The sequence below is a fragment of the Salmo trutta genome, chromosome 1 (genome assembly GCF_901001165.1).
Source record: "Salmo trutta chromosome 1, fSalTru1.1, whole genome shotgun sequence".
NCBI classification, from domain to species: Eukaryota; Metazoa; Chordata; class Actinopteri; order Salmoniformes; family Salmonidae; genus Salmo; species Salmo trutta.
In genome coordinates, this window is record NC_042957.1 from 77,004,797 (window position 1) to 77,032,317 (window position 27,521).

The 27,521-nt window shown below is 44.1% G+C and overlaps 1 protein-coding gene across 2 annotated transcripts; it reads right to left on the bottom strand.

Moving 5' to 3' along the window:
* Positions 1–295: 295 nt before the first annotated feature.
* Positions 296–17,437, bottom strand: LOC115208123 (monocarboxylate transporter 6-like). 2 transcript variants are annotated; one of them, XM_029775935.1, is made up of 6 exons: positions 17,204–17,437; positions 14,874–15,576; positions 10,587–10,727; positions 9,759–10,374; positions 9,324–9,580; positions 296–4,957 (listed from the first exon to the last, which is right to left on the bottom strand). In XM_029775935.1, the coding sequence occupies exons 1-6, from the start codon at positions 17,270–17,272 to the stop codon at positions 4,443–4,445; spliced, it is 2,301 nt and encodes a 766-aa protein (XP_029631795.1). In that variant the 5' UTR covers positions 17,273–17,437; the 3' UTR covers positions 296–4,442. The 2 variants fall into 2 exon arrangements, with proteins under 2 accessions (XP_029631795.1, XP_029631804.1); XM_029775944.1 differs by lacking the exon at positions 17,204–17,437 and adding an exon at positions 16,769–17,085.
* Between the last annotated feature and the right edge of the window lie 10,084 nt (positions 17,438–27,521).

Genomic DNA, 27,521 nt, shown 5'->3' on the forward strand with positions numbered 1-27,521 from the left:
AAAAGTACACAAAATTTGACAAATAGGCTTCATGGGTCATTTTTCCAAACTGTCATTTGGCTGTCATGATGATTATTAAAACAACTGTACATCACACATTCCACAAGGTGGCGATAAAGGTGAGTGGAAAGGTGAGTGGAAGGAAACGAGACAGTAGCAGGAAGTGAATGACATAAGAGCTGTATTAACAAGAACTGTTGTATTAAAGTTGAAGACCTATTCAATCCGATCCGTCCTCAAATTCAGATTATTATACAGTGATAATAAAACAAGACTGACACTTGAACACATCAACTTACTTTTATAGAAAATGTTTAATATTCTGTAAACATTCAATATTAAATCTTCAGAAATAAGTTGACTAAAATACAAAATATTTGTATATCCTTTCATACATAAGGCTATTGTTTCATTCTCAGGTATATCAAGGCATCTAAGAAGTCACAGAGGATATTCAAAAAGGTGCAGGAATACATTCATAGCCATACTCAGTGTTGTCACGGTGACAGTGTACAAACCATAATCTCCTCCTAAAGCCAAACAGTTAAAGCACTAAAATGTTATTGGCAGTACAATTGCCGCAATTCATGAGTAACACTGCTCTAGCACAGGGTGGTCCAACTCACTTTGCCCTGCGGCCGCATTCAGTCTTCACCAAGGTCCGGAGTGCCGCACTTTAAATGTGTATATACTGTCTTGGCGTCAAAATATGCAAAATGACCTCTATCCATTGGTTTTCGAATGTTTGATTCTCCCTGACGGTCTAGCTATCATTTTGATGACTGTTATTGCTGGACAGAGTGAAGAGACTGTAAATGTAGCTTTCATTATGATGACTGTTATTGCTGGACAGAGTGAATAGACTATAAATGTAGCTTTCATTATGATTACTGTTAGCAAGCTGGACAGAGTGAAGAGACTATAAATATAGCTTTCATTATGATGACTGTTATTGCTGGACAGAGTGAATAGACTATAAATGTAGCTTTCATTATGATGACTGTTAGCAAGCTGGACAGAGTGAAGAGACTATAAATACAGCTTTCATTATGATGACTGTTATTGCTGGACAGAGTGAATAGACTATAAATGTAGCTTTCATTATGATGACTGTTAGCAAGCTGGACAGAGTGAAGAGACTATAAATGTAGCTTTCATTATGATGACTGTTATTGCTGGACAGAGTGAAGAGACTGTAAATGTAGCTTTCATTATGATTACTGTTAGCAAGCTGGACAGATTGACTAGACTATAAATGTAGCTTTCAGTATGATGACTGTTAGCTAGCTAGACAGAGTGAAGAGACTATATTTAGGTCCATTATCATTTCTAAAGAGTTATGATTTGGTCTTAATCATTTAAATGTCGATTGAGATCATTGTTAGTCAGAAAATGTAACAAATTCAAATATTTATTTGTCTACTAGTGGGCCGTATGTCAGACAGTTCTACTGTAGCGTCTACTAGTGGGCCGTATGTTATACAGTTCTACTGTAGCGTCTATTAGTGGGCCGTATGTTATACAGTCCTATTGTAGTGTCTACTAGTGGGCCGTATGTTATACAGTCCTACTGTAGCGTCTACTAGTGGGCCGTATGTTATACAGTTCTACTGTAGCGTCTACTAGTGGGCCGTATGTTATACAGTTCTACTGTAGTGTCTACTAGTGGGCCGTATGTCAGACAGTTCTACTGTAGCATCTACTAGTGGGCCGTATGTTATACAGTCCTACTGTAGCGTCTACTAGTGGGCCGTATGTTATACAGTTCTACTGTAGCGTCTACTAGTGGGCCGTATGTCATACAGTTCTACTGTAGCGTCTACTAGTGGGCCGTATGTCAGACAGTCCTACTGTAGCGTCTACTAGTGGGCCGTATGTTATACAGTTCTACTGTAGCGTCTACTAGTGGGCCGTATGTTATACAGTTCTACTGTAGCGTCTACTAGTGGGCCGTATGTTATACAGTTCTACTGTAGCGTCTAATAGTGGGCCGTATGTTATACAGTTCTACTGTAGCGTCTACTAGTGGGCCGTATGTTATACAGTTCTACTGTAGCGTCTACTAGTGGGCCGTATGTCAGACAGTTCTACTGTAGCGTCTACTAGTGGGCCGTATGTTATACAGTTCTACTGTAGCGTCTACTAGTGGGCCGTATGTTATACAGTTCTACTGTAGCGTCTACTAGTGGGCCGTATGTTATACAGTTCTACTGTAGTGTCTACTAGTGGGCCGTATGTCAGACAGTTCTACTGTAGCGTCTACTAGTGGGCCGTATGTTATACAGTTCTACTGTAGCGTCTACTAGTGGGCCGTATGTTATACAGTTCTACTGTAGTGTCTACTAGTGGGCCGTATGTCAGACAGTTCTACTGTAGCGTCTACTAGTGGGCCGTATGTTATACAGTTCTACTGTAGCGTCTACTAGTGGGCCGTATGTCATACAGTTCTACTGTAGCGTCTACTAGTGGGCCGTATGTTATATAGTTCTACTGTAGCGTCTACTAGTGGGCCGTATGTTATACAGTTCTACTGTAGGGTCTACTAGTGGGCCGTATGTTATACAGTTCTACTGTAGCGTCTACTAGTGGGCCGTATGCTATACAGTTCTACTGTAGTGTCTACTAGTGGGCCGTATGTCAGACAGTTCTACTGTAGCATCTACTAGTGGGCCGTATGTTATACAGTCCTACTGTAGCGTCTACTAGTGGGCCGTATGTTATACAGTTCTACTGTAGCGTCTACTAGTGGGCCGTATGTCATACAGTTCTACTGTAGCGTCTACTAGTGGGCCGTATGTCAGACAGTCCTACTGTAGCGTCTACTAGTGGGCCGTATGTTATACAGTTCTACTGTAGCGTCTACTAGTGGGCCGTATGTTATACAGTTCTACTGTAGCGTCTACTAGTGGGCCGTATGTTATACAGTTCTACTGTAGCGTCTAATAGTGGGCCGTATGTTATACAGTTCTACTGTAGCGTCTACTAGTGGGCCGTATGTTATACAGTTCTACTGTAGCGTCTACTAGTGGGCCGTATGTTATACAGTTCTACTGTAGCGTCTACTAGTGGGCCGTATGTCATACAGTTCTACTGTAGCGTCTACTAGTGGGCCGTATGTCAGACAGTCCTACTGTAGCGTCTACTAGTGGGCCGTATGTTATACAGTTCTACTGTAGCGTCTACTAGTGGGCCGTATGTTATACAGTTCTACTGTAGCGTCTACTAGTGGGCCGTATGTTATACAGTTCTACTGTAGCGTCTAATAGTGGGCCGTATGTTATACAGTTCTACTGTAGCGTCTACTAGTGGGCCGTATGTTATACAGTTCTACTGTAGCGTCTACTAGTGGGCCGTATGTTATACAGTTCTACTGTAGCGTCTACTAGTGGGCCGTATGTCAGACAGTTCTACTGTAGCGTCTACTAGTGGGCCGTATGTTATACAGTTCTACTGTAGGGTCTACTAGTGGGCCGTATGTCAGACAGTTCTACTGTAGCGTCTACTAGTGGGCCGTATGTTATACAGTTCTACTGTAGTGTCTACTAGTGGGCCGTATGTTATACAGTTCTACTGTAGTGTCTACTAGTGGGCCGTATGTTATACAGTTCTACTGTAGCGTCTACTAGTGGGCCGTATGTTATACAGTTCTACTGTAGCGTCTACTAGTGGGCCGTATGTTATACAGTTCTACTGTAGCGTCTACTAGTGGGCCGTATGTTATACAGTTCTACTGTAGCGTCTACTAGTGGGCTGTATGTTATACAGTTCTACTGTAGGGTCTACTAGTGGGCCGTATGTTATACAGTTCTACTGTAGCGTCTACTAGTGGGCCGTATGTTATACAGTCCTACTGTAACGTCTACTAGTGGGCCGTATGTTATACAGTTCTACTGTAGCGTCTACTAGTGGGCCGTATGTTATACAGTTCTACTGTAGCGTCTACTAGTGGGCCGTATGTTATACAGTTCTACTGTAGGGTCTACTAGTGGGCCGTATGTTATACAGTTCTACTGTAGCGTCTACTAGTGGGCCGTATGTTATACAGTCCTACTGTAGCGTCTACTAGTGGGCCGTATGTTATACATGTGACAGAGTGTAACTTTCAAATCCAGATTAAATCTGTGTGCAAACTCTGTGTTGTGAATGCCTGGGTACGTACGTACACACACAGAATCACAGTGATGATAACAGTAGTGTATGTGTAACCTCCCAGTTCTTCCCTCTGAAGGCAGCAGACAGCAGGCACCACAGAGATCCTATCCTTCATTGATTCATCATAGTGAGGCGTTACACAGTGAGCAGTTCCTGTGATATGCTGCAGCTCCTACAGGCCAAGGCTCGTGGAAGGCTACCTCCTTACTTCATTCTGATTCTAGATGTAATTCTATGGCAGGCAGCTAGACAGTTTGTCTTACTGGGTTACACACGTGCATATTAGTACGTCACACGTTGGTGACACGAACAGTGTCCGCTGCTCTCCCTCCCTGTGTAGAAGGAACATGGCTGTACTGGCAGTCAGGGACTAGGCTGATGGCAGGCTTCCCTCCCTGTGTAGAAGGAACATGGCTGTACTGGCAGTCAGGGACTAGGCTGATGACAGGCTTCCCTCCCTGTGTAGAAGGAACATGGCTGTACTGGCAGTCAGGGACTAGGCTGATGGCAGGCTTCCCTCCCTGTGTAGAAGGAACATGGCTGTACCGGCAGTCAGGGACTAGGCTGATGGCAGGCTTCCCTCCCTGTGTAGAAGGAACATGGCTGTACCGGCAGTCAGGGACTAGGCTGATGGCAGGCTTCTGTTGGTACGCAGCAGGAGGACCTGCTCTCTTCTTCTCTTCCCTCTTCTTCTGTCTGTCCAGATAGTAGAACGCTCCGATGAGGAAGAGGCCAGAGGAGGAGACAGTCCCACTGCAGGCATAGAACACATAAGAGTAGTGTCCTGTACTGTCCACCAACATGCCTGGAAGAGAGGGACATGGCAACAGGCACAGCGTTAGAAAAGACTTGGGTAACACTTCATTTGAAGGGTACCTACATTACCATGTCAAAACAAGTTCATAACCACACAAAACAGTTCATAAGCAGTACATAAGCATTTCCTAGAAGGCTTGTATCAACAACCACACGTGGTGCTATAACAGTGAAAAAACAGCTATATTTAAGCGTGGCAGTGTGTGTCCTCATAATACATTCCTCTGAACTGGATCCTAGTTCAGAGAAATCACTGAGCACAGGGCTAGTCAACTTCTACCAGGCGTTGACATTAGAGTTGTCATGGCGCTGGTAACAAGAGACCACCTTAGGAGTTCAGCAGGGGTACACTAGGCCACGCCCTCCTCCAGTCAGCCTGCCCCACCCTCTGCCCTGAACACACATGCATAAATACTCTCTCTCCCTCTCTCTCTCTCTCTTTCTCTCCCTCTCTCTCTCTCTCGCTCTCTCGCTCGCTCGCTCTCTCGCTTAGGGTTATGTCTTTGGGCAGACATTTAGCTGACTCCTGGACAGAACAGAGCCATTCCCTGTCGACCCTGAGACCTTCCTACCCGCCTGATGCACGCACGCACACACAGACACACACGCAAGCATACACACAGACACACACGCAAGCATACACACAGACACACACGCACATTGTGGAAACCAGAGCACATGACCCATTAACATCCCCAGCTAGACATGGAAATTCAGTGGAAAGAACATTCCATTTCCCTGTATGACAAAACCCATAGCCTCCCCAGTCCTCATATAACATGTTTATACTGGGCATAACTCATACCCTCCCCAGTCCTCATATAACATGTTTATACTGGGCATAACTCATACCCTCCCCAGTCCTCACATAACATAACATGTTTATACTGGGCATAACTCATACCCTCCCCAGTCCTCATATAACATGTTTATTCTGGGCATAACTCATACCCTCCCCAGTCCTCACATAACATAACATGTTTATACTGGGCATAACTCATACCCTCCCCAGTCCTCATATAACATGTTTATACTGGGCATAACTCATACCCTCCCCAGTCCTCATATAACATGTTTATACTGGGCATAACTCATACCCTCCCCAGTCCTCATATAACATGTTTATACTGGGCATAACTCATACCCTCCCCAGTCCTCACATAACATAACATGTTTATACTGGGCATAACTCATACCCTCCCCAGTTCTCATATAACATGTTTATACTGGGCATAACTCATACCCTCCCCAGTCCTCACATAACATAACATGTTTATACTGGGCATAACTCATACCCTCCCCAGTCCTCATATAACATGTTTATACTGGGCATAACTCATACCCTCCCCAGTCCTCATATAACATGTTTATACTGGGCATAACTCATACCCTCCCCAGTCCTCATATAACATGTTTATACTGGGCATAACTCATAACCTCTCCAGTCCTCATATAACATGTTTATACTGGGCATAACTCATACCCTCCCCAGTCCTCATATAACATGTTTATACTGGGCATAACTCATACCTTCCCCAGTCCTCATATAACATGTTTATACTGGGCATAACTCATACCCTCCCCAGTCCTCATATAACATGTTTATACTGGGCATAACTCATACCCTCCCCAGTCCTCATATAACATGTTTATACTGGGCATAACTCATACCCTCCCCAGTCCTCATATAACATGTTTATACTGGGCATAACTCATACCCTCCCCAGTCCTCACATAACATAACATGTTTATACTGGGCATAACTCATACCCTCCCCAGTCCTCATATAACATGTTTATACTGGGCATAACTCATAACCTCCCCAGTCCTCATATAACATGTTTATTCTGGGCATAACTCATACCCTCCCCAGTCCTCACATAACATAACATGTTTATACTGGGCATAACTCATACCCTCCCCAGTCCTCATATAACATGTTTATACTGGGCATAACTCATACCCTCCCCAGTCCTCATATAACATGTTTATACTGGGCATAACTCATACCCTCCCCAGTCCTCATATAACATGTTTATACTGGGCATAACTCATACCTTCCCCAGTCCTCATATAACATGTTTATACTGGGCATAACTCATACCCTCCCCAGTCCTCATATAAAATGTTTATACTGGGCATAACTCATACCCTCCCCATTCCTCATATAACATGTTTATACTGGGCATAACTCATACCCTCCCCAGTCCTCATATAACATGTTTATACTGGGCATAACTCATACCCTCCCCAGTCCTCATATAACATGTTTATACTGGGCATAACTCATACCCTCCCCAGTCCTCATATAACATGTTTATACTGGGCATAACTCATACCCTCCCCAGTCCTCATATAACATGTTTATACTGGGCATAACTCATACCCTCCCCAGTCCTCATATAACATGTTTATACTGGGCATAACTCATACCCTCCCCAGTCCTCATATAACATGTTTATACTGGGCATAACTCATACCCTCCCCAGTCCTCACATAACATAACATGTTTATACTGGGCATAACTCATACCCTCCCCAGTCCTCATATAACATGTTTATACTGGGCATAACTCATACCCTCCCCAGTCCTCATATAACATGTTTATACTGGGCATAACTCATACCCTCCCCAGTCCTCACATAACATAACATGTTTATACTGGGCATAACTCATACCCTCCCCAGTCCTCATATAACATAACATGTTTATACTGGGCATAACTCATACCCTCCCCAGTCCTCACATAACATAACATGTTTATACTGGGCATAACTCATACCCTCCCCAGTCCTCATATAACATAACATGTTTATACTGGGCATAACTCATACCCTCCCCAGTCCTCATATAACATAACATGTTTATACTGGGCATAACTCATACCCTCCCCAGTCCTCACATAACATAACATGTTTATACTGGGCATAACTCATACCCTCCCCAGTCCTCACATAACATAACAGGTTTATACTGGGCATAACTCATACCCTCCCCAGTCCTCATATAACATGTTTATACTGGGCATAACTCATACCCTCCCCAGTCCTCATATAACATGTTTATACTGGGCATAACTCATACCCTCCCCAGTCCTCATATAACATGTTTATACTGGGCATAACTCATACCCTCCCCAGTCCTCACATAACATAACATGTTTATACTGGGCATAACTCATACCCTCCCCAGTCCTCATATAACATAACATGTTTATACTGGGCATAACTCATACCCTCCCCAGTCCTCACATAACATAACATGTTTATACTGGGCATAACTCATACCCTCCCCAGTCCTCACATAACATAACAGGTTTATACTGGGCATAACTCATACCCTCCCCAGTCCTCATATAACATGTTTATACTGGGCATAACTCATACCCTCCCCAGTCCTCATATAACATGTTTATACTGGGCATAACTCATACCCTCCCCAGTCCTCATATAACATAACATGTTTATACTGGGCATAACTCATACCCTCCCCAGTCCTCATATAACATGTTTATGCTGGGCATAACTCATACCCTCCCCAGTCCTCACATAACATAACAGGTTTATACTGGGCATAACTCATACCCTCCCCAGTCCTCATATAACATAACATGTTTATACTGGGCATAACTCATACCCTCCCCAGTCCTCATATAACATAACATGTTTATACTGGGCATAACTCATACCCTCCCCAGTCCTCACATAACATAACATGTTTATACTGGGCATAACTCATACCCTCCCCAGTCCTCACATAACATAACAGGTTTATACTGGGCATAACTTGACAAGAACCTTAACATGTATATCTGTATGAGTCACTGTGTCCACCACACCAGCACCTGTTGTTATGCTGACCACCTACTGACCAACAATGATACAACTAGACTGTAGATAACATGCAGTAGGGGAAGTCATTGATTCTGTACCACAGACAAAGAATCCACACATAGGATTTGAACAGATGCCATAGACTAGATGACCATACTGTACCAAACACTTTATTACTTAGATTTTTTACTTATCTAGTTTTTACTTAACACTTATTTTTCTTAACTGCATTGTTGGTTAAGGGCTTGTAAGTAAGCATTTCACTGTTGTAACCGGCGCATTGAGAAAAATACAATTTCATTTGAAACATATTGCAATGGGGAAATTCTGACCACTGGTGTACCACACACCCCTATAGCCTCCACAACCCCCACCCCCAGATAGCATATGAACATGTCATAAGCCATGTCAAAAGAATATACATAATTAAAGAAAATTAGCTGTAAAACTGAAAATGTTTATCTTTGTCCCATGGCAAAATGTATAGTAGTACAATCCTGACAGGTGCAATACACACAGTACCTGCGAGCGGCGGTCCAATCAGCAGTGTTCCACTCTCTAACATACTGATGAGACCCAGGGCAGAGGGGAACCGGCTCATCTCCACCGTTTCCATCAGCACCGTGAAGAGCAGAGAGCCAATCACAGACATGGACAGACCAAAGATGACCACGTAGATCAGGAGCACGGGGAAGGTGGCAGCCGCACCACAGATACTGTTACTCAGCCCGTTGACCAGGAGGGCTACCGCAAACACATACACAAAACAGCCACTGCCCCTGAGAGGAGGAGGAAGAGGAGGAGGAGGAGAAGGAAGGGAAGACCAATTTATTATCCATTTTCGTTTTCAGATCACATTATTTTTTATGAAATGTTTTCTTGCTTGGGATTCGAACCAGCAACCCTCCGGTCCAGTTGCTGAACCACTCCTAACCTCTAACATCCAGGCTACAGTACCTGAAGCGCGGCAGGCCGAAGAAGACAGCCGCCACGGGTCTCACAGCAATGTTAACTAGGCCCAGTATGGCCATCAGTAGCGCGGCTCGGTCCTGTTCCATACCATTGGCTGTAGCATAGGGCACCAGGTAGACCAGGGGAACTACAAATCCCAACATCATCCACGTCACTCCCAGGGCATAGGCACGGTAACGAGCGTTACTGACCAACAGGTCAAAGGCCATGTGTCTCCGTAGGAACACGACAAGGTCACTGAGCGCTGTCCTAAGTCTTGCCTTAAGTCCCTCCTTCTCCTGTTTGAGAGGACCTTTGATTGGTTGCTTGCTGAGCCCCTGGGCAGCCTTGTTAGTGAGTGTCCTCTGGGCTCCACTGTGTTTGGCCCCCAGGGGCCTCATGACAGCCCCACACACGCAGCAGTTCAACAGCAGCCCTCCAAGGACCAGGAAGCTGCCTCTCCAGCCAAACTGGCCCAGCAGGAAGTTGGCCAGCAGGGGTAAGGTGCTGAGGCCCAGGGCCGTGCCAGTGGACGACAGGGCGTTGGCAAACGCCCGCCGCCTCAAAAAGTAGTGGCCCATCATGGTCACAGAGGGCTGGAAGGACAGGCAGAACCCCAACCCTGTATGTGGAGGAGAGAGGAGGACAGAGGAACTGATGAGGATGACACATAATGCCCCATAGAAAGAAGGAGAGACGTCTTATATTGGGGGGTTTATAGTGTGTGTGTGTGTGTGTGTGTGTGTGTGTGTGTGTGTGTGTGTGTGTGTGTGTGTGTGTGTGTGTGTGTGTGTGTGTGTGTGTGTGTGTGTGTGTGTGTGTGCGCCCTCTGACCTGCGATGATGCTGGTGATGTAGAGTTCTGTGATGGTTCTGGCCAGGGCGCTGACCACCATGCCTAGTCCACTCAGAACCCCTCCCACCATCACCGTTACCCGGCAACCAAAGCGTTCCACGAGCACGCTGCATAGTGGACCTGGAGAGACAGGAAAACAATGTTTAATCACAATACACACACACACACACCACACACTCACCAAAAACATACAATGGACTGATTAGCATATCAGATCACCCTAATTAGCATCATCAATGCATTATCACTGAACATGGAACAATAGTCTGCAAAAAGAGGACAGGACGCTGTTTATTTCCACTAAAACACAGCTGCTAAAACCCACTCTGTAACGTCGTTCAGCAGACACTTCCTCCCAATGCTGGGAACGTCTGGTGGACCAAAGCTTCAAACTAAAAAACTACAAATCAGTTCACTCCCCAGTCGGCCAGACTTGTTAGTTGGTGTTACAGGCTTATGTATATGTGCTAACCACAATTAGCCTGGGAAAAGGTCACGAGGTTACCCAGACTGTGACAGGTGGCTATGTGTACAGGCTCTTACAATAATGTGGTCAGAAACACATGATCTGAATGACCATCTTCCAGCTCTTCAATCCAACTCTCCAAGACAGACCAAAGCTTACAGGAGTACCTATCAGGCTAATTGATTCAAACGAACATGAGATTCAGAGTACTGAGAACTGAGAACTCTTGGTACTGTCTTTGATGTGGGAATAATGAGTCCATTCTTTGTGCCGTCTCATCTGTGCTCTTGTGTCATGATAATGTCTGCTACAGTCACGTGGTCTAGTCTGGTCTCTGTCATGATAATGTCTGCTCCAGTCATGTGGTCCAGTCTGGTCTCTGTCATGATAATGTCTGCTCCAGTCATGTGGTCTAGTCTGGTCTCTGTCATGATAATGTCTGCTCCAGTCATGTGGTCCAGTCTGGTCTCTGTCATGATAATGTCTGCTCCAGTCATGTGGTCTAGTCTGGTCTCTGTGTCATGATAATGTCTGCTCCAGTCATGTGGTCCAGTCTGGTCTCTGTCATGATAATGTCTGCTCCAGTCATGTGGTCCAGTCTGGTCTCTGTCATGATAATGTCTGCTCCAGTCATGTGGTCCAGTCTGGTCTCTGTCATGATAATGTCTGCTCCAGTCATGTGGTCTAGTCTGGTCTCTGTGTCATGATAATGTCTGCTCCAGTCATGTGGTCTAGTCTGGTCTCTGTCATGATAATGTCTGCTCCAGTCTTGTGGTCCAGTCTGGTCTCTGTCATGATAATGTCTGCTCCAGTCATGTGGTCCAGTCTGGTCTCTGTCATGATAATGTCTGCTCCAGTCATGTGGTCTGGTTTCTGTCATGATAATGTCTGCTCCAGTCACGTGGTCTAGTCTGGTCTCTGTCATGATAATGTCTGCTCCAGTCATGTGGTCTAGTCTGGTCTCTGTCATGATAATGTCTGCTCCAGTCATGTGGTCTAGTCTGGTCTCTGTCATGATAATGTCTGCTCCAGTCATGTGGTCCAGTCTGGTCTCTGTCATGATAATGTCTGCTCCAGTCATGTGGTCCAGTCTGGTCTCTGTCATGATAATGTCTGCTCCAGTCATGTGGTCCAGTCTGGTCTCTGTGTTATGATAATGTCTGCTCCAGTCATGTGGTCCAGTCTGGTCTCTGTCATGATAATGTCTGCTCCAGTCATGTGGTCTAGTCTGGTCTCTGTCATGATAATGTCTGCTCCAGTCATGTGGTCCAGTCTGGTCTCTGTCATGATAATGTCTGCTCCAGTCATGTGGTCCAGTCTGGTCTCTGTCATGATAATGTCTGCTCCAGTCATGTGGTCCAGTCTGGTCTCTGTCATGATAATGTCTGCTCCAGTCATGTGGTCCAGTCTGGTCTCTGTCATGATAATGTCTGCTCCAGTCATGTGGTCCAGTCTGGTCTCTGTCATGATAATGTCTGCTCCAGTCATGTGGTCCAGTCTGGTCTCTGTCATGATAATGTCTGCTCCAGTCATGTGGTCCAGTCTGGTCTCTGTCATGATAATGTCTGCTCCAGTCATGTGGTCTAGTCTGGTCTCTAAGAATGTTCCTTAGTCCTGGGTGAACCCTATCCCTCCCTCCCTCCCTCCAGCTCTTTCTCAGTCTCCCTAGGCAGACGGGTTGCCTCCCACATGAACAGTGTTCTGACATATGCTTTGGCCCTGGGACTTCCGAGACTATATCTGAAACTATCCCTCCATCTATTTCTCCCTCCATCCACACTCCATCTCTCCCTCTGTCGCTACAACCATCCCTCCCTTTCATCTCTCCCTCCGTCTCCTCCAGATTAATTAGGTTAAAACCAACCCTGTCCACTGGAAAATCATTGCAGCCTTGAATATCATAATATTTTGGTCCAACTGAAAAAAAATCACCAGTTTGACACACAAGCACTACAGTACTTACTTACTTACAGTAATGAGTGCATATATTTTCATACTGGTTCCACGTGGGAATCAAACCCACAACCCTGGTGTTGCAAGCACCATGCTCTACCAACTGAGCCACACCAGACCACACACATATTTAACCTTTGACAACTAGAAATGAAGAACGCTGACATTACGCAACAATAATTACATGAATTCAGAATTTACAGTCATGACATTGGATAAACTGGAGGTCTAATATCGATGGATCAACTGGAGGTCTAATATCGATGGATCAACTGGAGGTCTATCGATGGATCAATTGGAGGTCTAATATCGATGGATCAACTGGAGGTCTAATATCGATGGATCAACTGGAGGTCTAATATCGATGGATCAACTGGAGGTCTAATATCGATGGATCAACTGGAGGTCTAATATCGATGGATCAACTGGAGGTCTAATATCGATGGGTCAACTGGAGATTTACACAATCATATTACTTCAGTGAATCACCATTTAATGTTCCTCTTGGCTTTAGTCCTCCTCAGCAGGAAGAGAAAGAGGAGGAACAGGAGGGAGGGTCAGGGTGATAGAAAGAGGAGGAACGGGAGGGAGGGAGGGTCAGGGTGATAGAAAGAGGAGGAATTAGAGAGAGGGAGGGTCAGGGTGATAGAAAGAGGAGGAATTAGAGAGAGGGAGGGTCAGGGTGATTGAAAGAGGAGGAATGAGAGAGAGGGAGGGTCAGGGTGATTGAAAGAGGAGGAATGAGAGGGAGGGAGTGTCAGGGTGGGAGATAGATAAATAAACATTGGGCCACCAGAACAATGGACTACTGGTCCTGTCTGTCCCGTCTGGCCCTTAGCTACCGCCCTGTAATAACAAACAGAGGCTGAGTCACACACAGCGCAACACACAAACACACCGCGGCACGTCTGAACCTGGGCCGTCCGTTCTCTCACACACACACACGGGCCCGAACAGACAGCATCCGCAGTTATCACCCTTACTCTAAACACAAAGCCAGCCAGGAAACACCCTATACTCCCTCTGTGTGTCCAGTGTGTGTGTGTGTGTGTGTCCAGTGTGTGTCCAGTGTGTGTGTGTCCAGTGTGTGTCCAGGGTCTGTGTCCAGTGTGTGTGTGTCCAGTGTGTGTCCAGTGTGTGTGTGTCCAGTGTGTGTCCAGGGTCTGTGTGTCCAGTGTGTGTGTGTGTGTGTGTGTCCAGTGTGTGTCCAGTGTGTGTGTGTCCAGTGTGTGTCCAGTGTGTGTGTGTCCAGTGTGTGTGTGGTACATCTGAACCTGGGCCGTTCCCACAGGCGCAGGGTCACGGAAAGAGACACAGAGTTACCAGAACTCTTCAGCCTAACCCCTCACCTTTACTGTAAATCTACAGCCTGCCAGAAAAACTGACTAACACTTCATCCGTGTGTGTCCGGTGGGTTTGTGTCGTGTGTGTGTGTGTGTGTGTGTGTGTCCGTCCAGTGGGTGTGTGTGTATTTCTGTGTCAACATACATTGAGGTGAAAGATAACACAAAATGAATCATTAACCTGTAGTACTTTCATTGCAACATACTGTTATGTATTGGAAGTAGGCCTACTTCAATCAGCCAAATAAAGACACTACAATAGATGTGTACAATCCTACAATGACAATGACAGTTGTCAGTGTGTGTGTGTGGGTGAGAGAGAGAGAGAGGGTGATAGAGGGTGAGAAAGAGAGAGAGGGTGATAGAGGGTGAGAGAGAGAGAGAGAGAGAGAGAGAGAGAGAGAGAGAGAGAGAGAGAGAGAGGGTGATAGAGAGACAGAGAGAGAGGGTGTGTGTTCAATCATGCAACAATGCCTCAATGTACAATGACAGAAGCATCCTCACCACCAGCGTGCAGCACAGCAGTCATGATAGCAGGCACCCAGGACGTCTCTGTGTTGCTGGAGCTGAACTCAGCCTGTAGCTCTGTGTAAAAGATACCAATACAGGAAGGGAAGGCCAGCGTTAGAGCCAGGACCAGGATAGTAGCCACCAGCACTACCCAGCCCCAGCCCCCATCTGGGGCCACCTGTTGGGCATACCCGTTCCCAGACAGCCCAGCCCCTGGTTCTCCAGTTGGGCCATTGTGGGGTGGTGTCCCAGTAAGGTGGTGGTGGTGGAGGGAACCCTCTTCCTCCTCCTTTTCCTCCTGCTCCTCAGAGTCACTGTCTGTGCTCCTCCGCACAGTACTGTGGTTCACCCTGGTCCAGTCCTGAGACGCCCGTGTCTCTACCACATCCTCTGATCCCCTGGATCCCTCTGCGCCAACCTTGGACCCCCTGGACCCCTCTGCCCTAACCTCAGACCCCCTGGACCCCTCTGCCCTAACCTCAGACCCCCTGGACCCCTCTGCTCTAACCTCGGGTCCCTTAGGCCCCTGGGGGCCCTCTCCTCCACTACCCCTCCTCAGCAGGACTGTGTCACCCTGGGTCTGGTTCTGTCTGGTCCTGTGGGTCCTGTGGGTCTGGTTCTGTCTGGCCTCCAGCTCCACCCCCTCTGTCATCCTGCCTAGCTGGCTGTGGACCGGGCCTTCTGCTAGATCAGCTTCCTGTGTGGAGGTTGACAGGGAGGGAAGGAGGGATAGATGAGATGGAGGGAAGGAAGGAGAGAGGGATGAGGAGGGAAAGAGAGAGAGAGAGAGGGATGAGGAGGGAAGGGGAGAGAGAGAGACAGAGAGAGAGAGAGAGAGGGATGAGGAGGGAAAGAGAGAGAGAGAGAGGGATGAGGAGGGAAAGAGAGAGAGAGAGAGAGAGAGGGATGAGGAGGGGGAGAGAGAGAGAGAGAGAGAGAGAGAGAGAGAGGTCTGATGTTGTTAGTAACTCAGAGGCAGCAGCTGCCCTGGCTGGCTATGCTATTGGCTCTGTGTCTAAACAGCCACTGGTAATGGATGCAGAGGGACAAAGCAAAGCATGACAGCCTCACTGGCTGAATATATATTGTAAATGGATTAACTTGAGTAAATGTTTTCCATGAATACCCCAAAAATAGGCTATTAGATAGAGCCGTTCTACCAATGCATAAAGTGTGGATAAGAAATCCATCTTTCTCAACTCACTCACTTTTGCACCACAGTATTTCTACTTCCACATCATCTGCACATCTATCACTCCAGTGTAAATTGCTAAATTGTAATTACTTTGCCACTATTGGCCTATTTATTGCCTTACCTCCTTACTCCATTTGCACACTGTATATAGACCTTTTCTATTGTGTTATTGACTGTACGTTTGTTTACTCCATGTGTAACTCTGTGTTGTTGTTTTTGTCGCACTGCTTTGCTTTATCTTGGCCAGGTCGCAGTTGTAAATGAGAACTTGTTCTCAACTGGCCTACCTGGTTAAATAAAGGTTAAATAAAAAAATATAAATACATTTGAAAAAATCACCAATTAGCCTCAAAGACTACCTACCTACCATGTACATGGTAAATAGGCTAATAACATGGATGCATAGTCTATTGCTATAGCTGTAATAAAGTCATATGCAATTGTACATTTAAATAGATTTGAACAGATAAGCAATCTAAATACAAGTCATGTGGCACTGACATTGATTATAAAATAAATGCATAATGGCTGTAACCTATCCTACACAAATCCCGTTGGTTTTCCTACCTGGGGTGTCCCTGGTCAGCCCGTCAAAACCCGGCGAGATATTTTACCATTATCATGTCGATGAAGTCAGTGGGTGTTAGCATAATTCATTTAACATAAATACGATTATATCACTTTTCACAATTACCCTTAGTCGCGCAGCATCACCAATGTTTTCCCGATGTCCATGTCTGGGCGTCAACACAGAACGCTTTACGTCGCCCGCGGTACCATAGGATGTGTGTGCAGACAGAAAGCATATGCCTCTCAATCAGGTGGCGTCGCGTAAACTCGCAGTTCTTTCAAAACACTGTCAAATCAAATCCTGGAGAACACCGGAGGATTCAATCGCCTCTCTTGTTCTCAACTTTCATTTGCCGGTCTGCCTGGCAGAAAGCCACCAAGCTCAGTCACAGCACTGGATAGGACAAATCTCCCCAGCACCAATATTATCCAACCAGCTTGCCTACAGACAAGCCGTCAACAAAAACCCCCCTTTGTCATTATTGTAATCCCCAGGACTCGTGTTCACTTAATCTAAACTACTTCATAATAAATACAGAATGATCAAGATTAGGTTTACCATATAAAGTCCGGTAGGCTGTTTATCGTATAGTTTCTCGTCAGAGGTCCCTTGCGAATTTGTCTCCATGGGAACAGAACAGCCCGGGTTTCTGGTTTGCACCTGCAGCTCTACAGGATATCTGACCGCAATAAATCTAGAATAATGTAACAATCATTGGCCATTTTGGAAACTAACATAACCTATTACGCAATATATTGCAATAGGTCTAGGCTAAATAATGATATTAACACTGTCAGATGACATTTGTCATAGCCTGTCCCCGATGATGCAATTTACAATCTGTGGCGGTTCTGGCTTGTATGGCTCCCTGGGCGAACCCCCGACATTTGGAACAACACAAATAAATAAACATCAAATAATCAACATTTAAAACTATATAAATATTAAAAATATATATACAAAAATACGCCTCATAAATATAAAAAATAAACAAATGTTAGTATATAAATACAAAATATAATAAAATTATTACACCATTTATTACCTTGTCAGCTCGGGGATTCGATCCAGCAACTTTTCGGATACTGGCCCAACCACTAGCCTACCTGCCGCGCTAGGCGTAAAACACCCCAAAAGACTGAATATATGACAAAATATACAAAATATCAGCATACTATAGACGTTTTTTAAGTAGCTGCATACCTTTATCTTTTGCGCGTTTCTCCTCTTCTTTCCTCTTTTTCCTAAACTGGTGGCTTAGACCTTTTCTTGTCCATTTGTGTTGATTTGGCACTCGAGCATCAATACATTACCCATCCCCCAACACTCTCAACCAAGAGTCAAGACTAAACCAATTCAACTTGGTGGTGTACAGACTGGTTTTATATTATTATTATTAACGAGTTTGCACAAACCAGGGGAAATGCAACAATATGACTGTGAAACTATACATTCACAGTATTATGAATGAATTGTGGTTTATTTGGTAGCATTTCGTAGTATGACTGATTTTATTAATTGCATTAGTACTGTACAAAGTTAGAGGTGCGCTATTTGATAGATTCCCCCCTCCCCCCACCTCGGGCTTCCAGTGGGGAGACCTGATGCCAACCTACCTCCACCGCCCTTTCAATCTCGTACTTCTGAGTGGGAGACCTTCCCAGGCAGTAGCCTGCTTAGCTCACAAACTAGAATCAGGGCGCCCACTCCGACAAGGTTAATTGACCCACAGTCCCACACGGTGACATGATATCATTGACGTGACGTGCAAATAAGCGATGGAAAACCGATTGCGCAAATGTCACCATTCCGATTTTTTTGCAAGATGTCGCCCTGGGCGGCTGCCCATGTCACCCATACCTAAATCCGCTACTGTTTACAATAATTAGGCCTAAATAAGCCATACCAAAAAATATATTAACCCAGTGATGCAAAACGCAACAATTTCAAAGATTTTACTGAGTTACTGTTCATATAAGGAAATCAGTCAATTGAAAGAAATGAATTAGGCCTTAATCTATGGGTTTTACATGACTGGGAATACAGACAGATACGCATCTGTTGGTCACAGAAAAAAAGTATGGGCATGGATCAGAAAACCGGTCAGTATCTGGTGTGACCACCACTGGCCTCATGCAGTGCAACACATCTCCTTTGAATAGAGTTGATCAGGCTGTTGATTGTGGCCTGTGAAATGTTGTCTCACTCATCTTCAATGGCTGTGCGAATATGCTGGATATTGGTTGGAACTGGAAGATCCTGTCCTACACATCAATCCAGAGCATCCCAAACATGCTCAGTGGGTTTGTCACCCTGGTGAGTATGCAGGCAATGGAAGAACGTTGACAGTTTACGCTTCCAGGAATTGTGTACAGATCCTTGCGACATGGGGCCGTGTATTATCATGCTGAATCATGAGGTGATGGCGGTGGCTGACTGGCACGACAATGGGCCTCAGGATGTGGTCACGGTATCTCTGTGCATTCAAAGTGCCATCGATAAAATGCAATTGTGTTCGTTGTCTGTAGCTTATGCCGGCCCATACAATTAACCCCACCGCCACCATGGGGCACTCTGTTCACAATGTTGACATCAGCAAACCACTCGCCCACACGATGCCCTTCACGTGGTCTGCGGTTGTGAGGCTGGTTGGACGTGCTGCCAAATTCTCTAAAACTACGTTGGATGCAGCTTATGGTAGAGTAATTAACAACAGCTCTGGTGGACATTCCTGAAGTCAACATGCCAATTGCACTCTCCCTCAAAACTATGTGGCATTGTGTTGTGTGACAAAACTGCATATTTTAGAGTGGCCTTTTATTGTCTCCAGCATCTGTGTAATGAACATGCTGTTTAATCAGCTTCTCGATATGCCACACCTGTCAGGTGGATGGATTATCTTGGCAAAGGACAAATTCTCACTAACAGGGATTTGAAAATGAATGTGTGCACAACATTTTAGAGAAATTAGCTTTTTGAGCTTATGGAACATTTCTGGGATGTTTTATTTCAGCTCTTGAAACATGGGGACCAACACTTTACATGTTACATGTTGGGGCTCAAGTGGTCAGGAAGCAGACAGTATACCTGAATGTTCTGCAGTGTTCCACTCTGAAACAATGTGGACGCCTTGAGATACCCCTTTCCTGCAGTCAAATGACCAAATCGCCCTCTAGTGGCCTCATTGGTGGAATTTTATTGTTTTTCATAATTTCATAATTAATATTTAATTATTTATATATTTTTTTAAATCCGGTGGTTCTATGGCAAACGGTTTTGTTAAATTACTGTATTCTGTGATGTATACAAAGTGTACTATTGGGATGCAAACTCAAACTTGAATACATTTCAACTCTACTGTATATCTGACAAGGTACAGGTGTCTTCTTCTTTAAGCCCGTAACCATGTGTGTGAGGTATAGGTAGGTAGGCTAAATGTGTTTAAGACTACCAAGAAAACACACTGTGTGACCCTGATTTAGCCCCTGCAGTAAAAGGTTAACTCACTTGTTGCTGAGAGTAGTCTACACTCAGGTGACTGTAGTGTCATGGCTACCACTCACACAACGTCATGTGTCGTCCAGTAGTCTATGTATAGACCTATAATATAAAGGAGCGGTAGTTCATTTCAAGAGATGATGAAATCCTTGTTTTTCTTTCTAGGCCAGTGATGTAGGCCTGCCATGTTATTGTAAAACCTCTTCATAGGCTAACCCCACATACTGAGGACCAGATAATCAAACATTTCACCAGGATATTTTTGTCAAGAGGACTTTTTTTTTATTAGTCAACACAACTCCACCCTGTTCACTTCCCATCAAGCACAGGGATGACATCAGCTACTCAGCTAAATCTCTAGTTTCCGTGGAAATGAGTAGGCCTACATTAAAGTCGACCTGTCTGTCAGGTACATGTTTTGTCTTTGCAGACAGGTCTGTGTAAACTGAGGAGGCAGATGCTGGCTAACCAAGGAAGTAACCCAAGTAATCTGTTTACGTTACTAATTTACTAATGACTGAGTTACTAATTACTTTGTCATTTAATATGATTACAAACCTGAAGTAATCAGCCCAAACTCGTTGACCACATCCCATCAGGCCCATGTGGACTCTGAGAGGGGGTGTTTTGTCTAGACTACCTTTGGCAGACCTTGAACTACTCAGCTACCACTTATTGTCTTGGCTGATCTGTTCAGGATTCAGGATACAGTCTGTGGGGTCCCACCCTGGCCTCAACATTACTGGCAGTAGCGAAGGAAAAGGTTTACTATAGTTGAACGTCACCTTTTGACTCTTCTGGGTGTGGCCTCTTGTTATTGTCATCGCCATAAATACTTTTTTAGATTTGAAACAAACACAGGAATCAAGAGAATCACAACCCTCAGATCATTTAGATCAGGGTCACCTATCTTTTCTGGAATCAAGATCACTTTGAGTCAAAATGCAAGCCGAGGTCTAACACTCAGATTTTTTTTTAAAAACATGACTTAAAAAAACATAAGCTTATGCAACATTAACCAATTAAAAACAGTTCTGTAGCAATGAGGTTTGTGCAGTAGGCTATAGGCCCAATACATTATCACTGCATATTGGCTATGTTTGAATTGCCCTGCCAATGTTGTTCTTCTCAGACCATTTTGAAATTATATTTCAACATTTGAAGTTTATGATCACACTGGTAATAAATCATTTGTTGTATTGTGAGGCACAGCTGAATGAGCATAATAATGTGTTTTATTTTTATTTTACTGGACTGATGGACTGCATCTGATTGTCAGTCTGAGTGGAGGGAGGGAGCAGCGGTGAGGCTGGCTCTCACCAGACTAACCAACCCTCCCGTACTGTCCGAATACCCATAATAGTCCACTAATGCCGCTTTCAAAACAACTGGGGCCTCGGAAAAAAAACGAGCTCCGACTGTGAAAACCGTTTTGAACAGTCATCCAACTCAGAATTCCATGTCGGATACTCTGGCATCTTTCTAGAACTCTGATTTTACTACTTGAAGATCACTGACGTCATCATTTTACCCATTTTTTTCAGAGTTCCCAGTTGTCTTGAAAGCACCATAAATAGTATGCGAAAAAAGAATGTTTTATAGTATATGACATTTTTAAAATAGTCCTCCGAAATGCATCATGAAATGTGTGATTGCATTGACTACCACCATTCGCGCTGGCTGGTACAACGCCTTAAATGACCCGATTATCAGCCGTTGTCAAACAGGAGTCAGAAAAGAAAAGTGAATTCTACTTGATCAAACGCCAAAATGAGTAGGCAGTTTAAGTATGTAGCACGCTATGGATACTCAGACATGTCCATTGTTCCTCCGTTCTCCCTTCCTCTGCTGAGAAAAGGGAACACAGTCTTCCAGCTGATGGCGAAAGTTGTTACTTATGCTATATAAGGCAATGGTGCTATCTGTCAATGATTTCCGAGGCCAGTATAATGAAGATTTAAATTAGCATCCAGATGTGTTTACACTTGATTAATATCCAGACATAAAGCGTGCCTGGCTACCTACATGTGGTCACGTAAATCTGATCACAATCAGATCACAATGTGTTTTTTAATCGTCTACACCTGTCTAAAAATGTGGGCACAATCAGCATGTGGACAAGATCAGGACAAAGAGCGCATGTTAGCATGCACCAGCAGGCACAGCACAGTAGCTCTCTCCAGGACCAGCTTCAGAGAACACCTATGACTCACTGTTAATAGTGTGACACCTGGAAGGACAAGGGATTCACTGGAATTATATTTAGTGGGTTTTATTGCAGGGTTTTATTGAAGCTATTGTGCATCATGTTGTGTGCAGAAGAGGCCTTGGCCTTCTGGGATGGTTCAATGACAAGGCCATCATGGAAAGAGTTGTTCAGCTGTAGAGACACAACAACACAGTAATTCAGTATGTCTGGTCCTCCATCATGTTGTTCAGCTGTAGAGACACAACACAGTAATTCAGTATGTCTGGTCCTCCATCATGTTGTTCAGCTGTAGAGACACAACAACACAGTAATTCAGTATGTCTGGTCCTCCATCATGTTGTTCAGCTGTAGAGACACAACAACACAGTAATTCAGTATGTCTGGTCCTCCATCATGTTATTCAGCTGTAGAGACACAACAACACAGTAATTCAGTATGTCTGGTCCTCCATCATGAAACGAGTTGTTCAGCTGTAGAGACACAACACAGTAATTCAGTATGTCTGGTCCTCCATCATGGAACGAGATGTTCAGCTGTAGAGACACAACAACACAGTAATTCAGTATGTCTGGTCCTCCATCATGTTGTTCAGCTGTAGAGACACAACACAGTAATTCAGTATGTCTGGTCCTCCATCATGAAACGAGATGTTCAGCTGTAGAGACACAACAACACAGTAATTCAGTATGTCTGGTCCTCCATCATGTTGTTCAGCTGTAGAGACACAACAACACAGTAATTCAGTATGTCTGGTCCTCCATCATGTTGTTCAGCTGTAGAGACACAACAACACAGTAATTCAGTATGTCTGGTCCTCCATCATGTTGCTCAGCTGTAGAGACACAACAACACAGTAATTCAGTATGTCTGGTCCTCCATCATGTTGTTCAGCTGTAGAGACACAACAACACAGTAATTCAGTATGTCTGGTCCTCCATCATGTTGTTCAGCTGTAGAGACACAACAACACAGTAATTCAGTATGTCTGGTCCTCCATCATGGAACTAGATGTTCAGCTGTAGAGACACAACAACACAGTAATTCAGTATGTCTGGTCCTCCATCATGTTGTTCAGCCGTAGAGACACAACAACACAGTAATTCAGTATGTCTGGTCCTCCATCATGTTGTTCAGCTGTAGAGACACAACAACACAGTAATTCAGTATGTCTGGTCCTCCATCATGTTGTTCAGCTGTAGAGACACAACAACACAGTAATTCAGTATGTCTGGTCCTCCATCATGTTGTTCAGCTGTAGAGACACAACAACACAGTAATTCAGTATGTCTGGTCCTCCATCATGTTGTTCAGCTGTAGAGACACAACAACACAGTAATTCAGTATGTCTGGTCCTCCATCATGTTGTTCAGCTGTAGAGACACAACAACACAGTAATTCAGTATGTCTGGTCCTTCTGAAATACAATACTGTACTGTCCTCTCTCCAGTTTAGAGTTGATAGGATATTTTTCTCTTGACCTGAAAATAGCTGTACAGCGACGTTCCCCATCCATCCTGACAGAGCATGAGAGGATCTGCAGAGAGGAATGGAAGAAACGCCTCAAATACAGGTGTGCCAAGCTTGTAGCGTCATACCCAAGTAGACTCGAGGCTGTAATCGCTGCCAAAGATGCTTCAACAAAGTACTGAGTAAAGGGTCTGAACACTTATGTAAATGTGATAAACTGAAAATGCTTGATATTTTACAGGAATTAATGTAAAGTGTTAGATATGTTAAATATGTAAATTCAAAAACTGTTAGGGATGCTATTTTGTCACCTGGTGGACACCTATGGTTCATCTGTAAGTCTAGAGAATGGAGGGTTATGGGGAAAGATGGCGTCAGTAACTCATTAGGACAGGTGATTGACCTGATGGAAGACACCTAGTAGAGATACAGGTTGCTACCATTTCTTTGGGATTTAATTATCCTATTGCTACTATCATTTTGTACTTTGGGATTTGACCTTTTGCCATTCATATTACTTGGAACCTGTTTAACCTCATCTGGATTACAATGCTTTCTTTTACCAACCTGGAATCTGTGTGACAAACAATGGACAATTAACTTGTGAGTAATAAATAAATTTGAACTGCGACAGAAATTCTCCTTTCATCTATGGAAACATGTAAGGAACCATATCCGGGCTATTTCACATCCGACCGTGATTGGGAGTCACATAGGGCGGTGCACAATTGGCCCAGCGTCGTCCGGGTTTGGCTGGGGTAAGCTGTCATTTTAAATAAGAATTAGTTCTTAACTGACTTGCCTAGTTAAATAATGGTTAAATAAAAAATATAAACAATACAAATATATATATATATACCTGTATTTAGGTGTTTACTTTAGTGGCCTTTAGTATCTGGGAGTTTAGCCACTTGTTTACCTCAAGTAAAGTTGATATGTCAATCATTCATTCACTTATTTACTTTATTTCAGTTGCTTGTAGAGAATTATTAAGACATGAATAACGAGCTAAAGATGTTGAAGACGATTCTGAGTTCAGATCTCCACAAGGCTTTGAGAGTCAGAAACAGGATAAGGAAGTGGTGGATGCTGAAGATGAGAAGCAGGAGAGCAGTGCCAGAGAGGGGGCTCTGAAGATCACACTGCACGTCCTGAGGAAAATGAACCAGAAGGAGCTTACTGACCCACTGGAGAAAAGTAAGAGCTGTCTGCCTCATGTTGAATGTTGTTTTATAACAAACATTTAAAAGCTCTAGCTAAAGTACAGATAAAGTAACTGTGTAACTCAATGATATTGTAGAAGCCTTAACACATTTAATCCCACCAGTCACAATATTGAGAGAAAAAAGTTTATACTTTACACGCTCTAGAGAAGTTAAAGTTGTACACATATAGTTGAAGTCAGAAGATTACATACACTTAGGTTGGAGTCATTAAAACTCGTTTTTCAACCACTCCACAAATTTCTTGTTAACAAACTATAGTTTTGGCAAGTCGGTTAGGACATCTACTTTGTGCATGACACAAGTCATTTTTCCAACAATTGTTTACAGACAGATTATTTCACTTATAATTCACTGTATCACAATTCCAGTGGGTCAGAAGTTTACATACACTAAGTTGACTGTGCCTTTAAACAGCTTGGAAAATTCCAGAAAATGATGTCATGGCATTAGAAGCTTCTGATAGGCTAATTGACATAATTTGAGTCAATTGGAGGTGTACCTGTGGATGTATTTCAAGGCCTACCTTCAAACTCAGTGCCTCTGCTTCACATCATGGGAAAATCAAAAGAACTCAGCCAAGACTTCAGAAAATAAATTGTAGACCTCCACAAGTCTGGTTCATCCTTGGGAGCAATTTCCAAACGCCTGAAGGTACACCGTTCATCTGTACAAACAGTACGCAAGTATAAACACCATGGGACTATGCAGCTGTCACACCGCTCAGGAAGTAAAATATTCTGTAACAAGTGTTGTTTTTGTGCTCAATGGTGGATCTATTCATAATTATTTAAGAGACGTGTTCTGTCTCCTAGAGATTAACGTACTTTGGTGCGAAAAGTGCGAATCAATCCCAGAACAGCAGCAAAGGACCTTGTGAAGATGCTGGAGGAAACGGGTACAAAGGTATCTATAGCCACAGTAAAACGAGTCTTACATTGACATAACCTGAAAGGCTGCTCAGCAAGGAAGAAGCCACTGCTCCAAAACCGCCATAAAAAAAGCCAGACTATGGTTTGCAACTGCACATGGGGACAAAGATCGTACTTTTTGGAGAAATGTCTTCCGGTCTTATGAAACAAAACTTGAACTGTTTGGACATAATGACCATCGTTATGTTTGGAGGAAAAAGGGGAGGCTTACAAGCCTCAGAACTGAGAAGGAGTGTGCAAGCAAGGAGGCCTACAAACCTGACTCAGTTACACCTGCTCTGTCAGGAGGAATGGGCCAAAATTCACCCAAATTATTGTGGGAAGCTTGTGGAAGGCTACCTGAAATGTTTGACCCAACTTAAACAATTTAAAGGCAAAGCTACCAAATACTAATTGAGTGTATGTAAACTTCTGACCCACTGGGAATGTGATGAAAGAAATAAAAGCTGAAATAAATTATTCTCTCTACTATTATTCTGACATTTCACATTCTTAAAATAAAGTGGTGATCCTTACTGACCTAAGACAGGGAATTTTTTCTTGGATTAAATGTCAGGAATTGTGAAAACTGAGTTTAAATGTATTTGGCTAAGGTGTATGTAAACTTCCGCCTTCAACTGTAAGTAATATATTCTGCATTATTAAGGTGTCTAGTATGATTCAGAGAAGTTTCATACGATTTCTCAGAAAGGTCACAACAGGCCCAGTAATGTTTATGTATATTTTACCAAACAGGCAATCAGGGCACGTGCCCCGGGGTCACTTACTACGACAGTTGGTTTACTGCCTCAATGTTAGCTCCCTTAATACAAGCCTTGGTTTAATGTCTTAATGTTAGGTGTGTCATAATCTCTGAGTTGGAACCCAACCAAATTTCATGCTAGATACCGTGTCTGAGCTAGCTAACTCAATTTGAGCCCGTGGGCGGAGGAGGCTGGATAAAGGGGGTTAACTTGTGGAAACTAGCAGATTCAGCCCCTCCCAAATATACAGAACATAACCAAGTCTGTCACAAAAGTTTAGGTGTGTCAACTTGGAAAAAATGAATGATCCTCAACAGCTGTCTAAAACTACTTATGCTGTTTTCTCTTCTCTCTCTCTCTCCTTACCTCCCCTCCTCTCTCTCCCCCTCTCTCCAGGTCTGTTTGTGATGTGTGGAGCTATAATCTACACTGTAATGAGTCCGGATGGGGAAGAGGATGCTGCGTTCGGCTTTGCCTACGTCCTGGCCTGGGTGTCCTTCCCTCTGTGTCTGGTCAGTGGTCTCATCTACATCGTACTGAGGAAGAGGGAATGAGAAGGGGAGGGAGGCTGAAGACCTCACACCACCACCACCAGCAGAACACAGCATTGTGCCCCAGGGTTGGAGTCAATTCCATTAGAATACCAGTCAATTCAGGAAGTACACTAACATTCCCTCAATCTCACACAAATTATTAATGAACCCACCAGGTACAACCCCATATCCGCAAACACTGGCACCCTCATAGATATCATCCTAACCAATGTGCCCTCTAATTACACCTCTGCTGTTTTCAACCAAGATC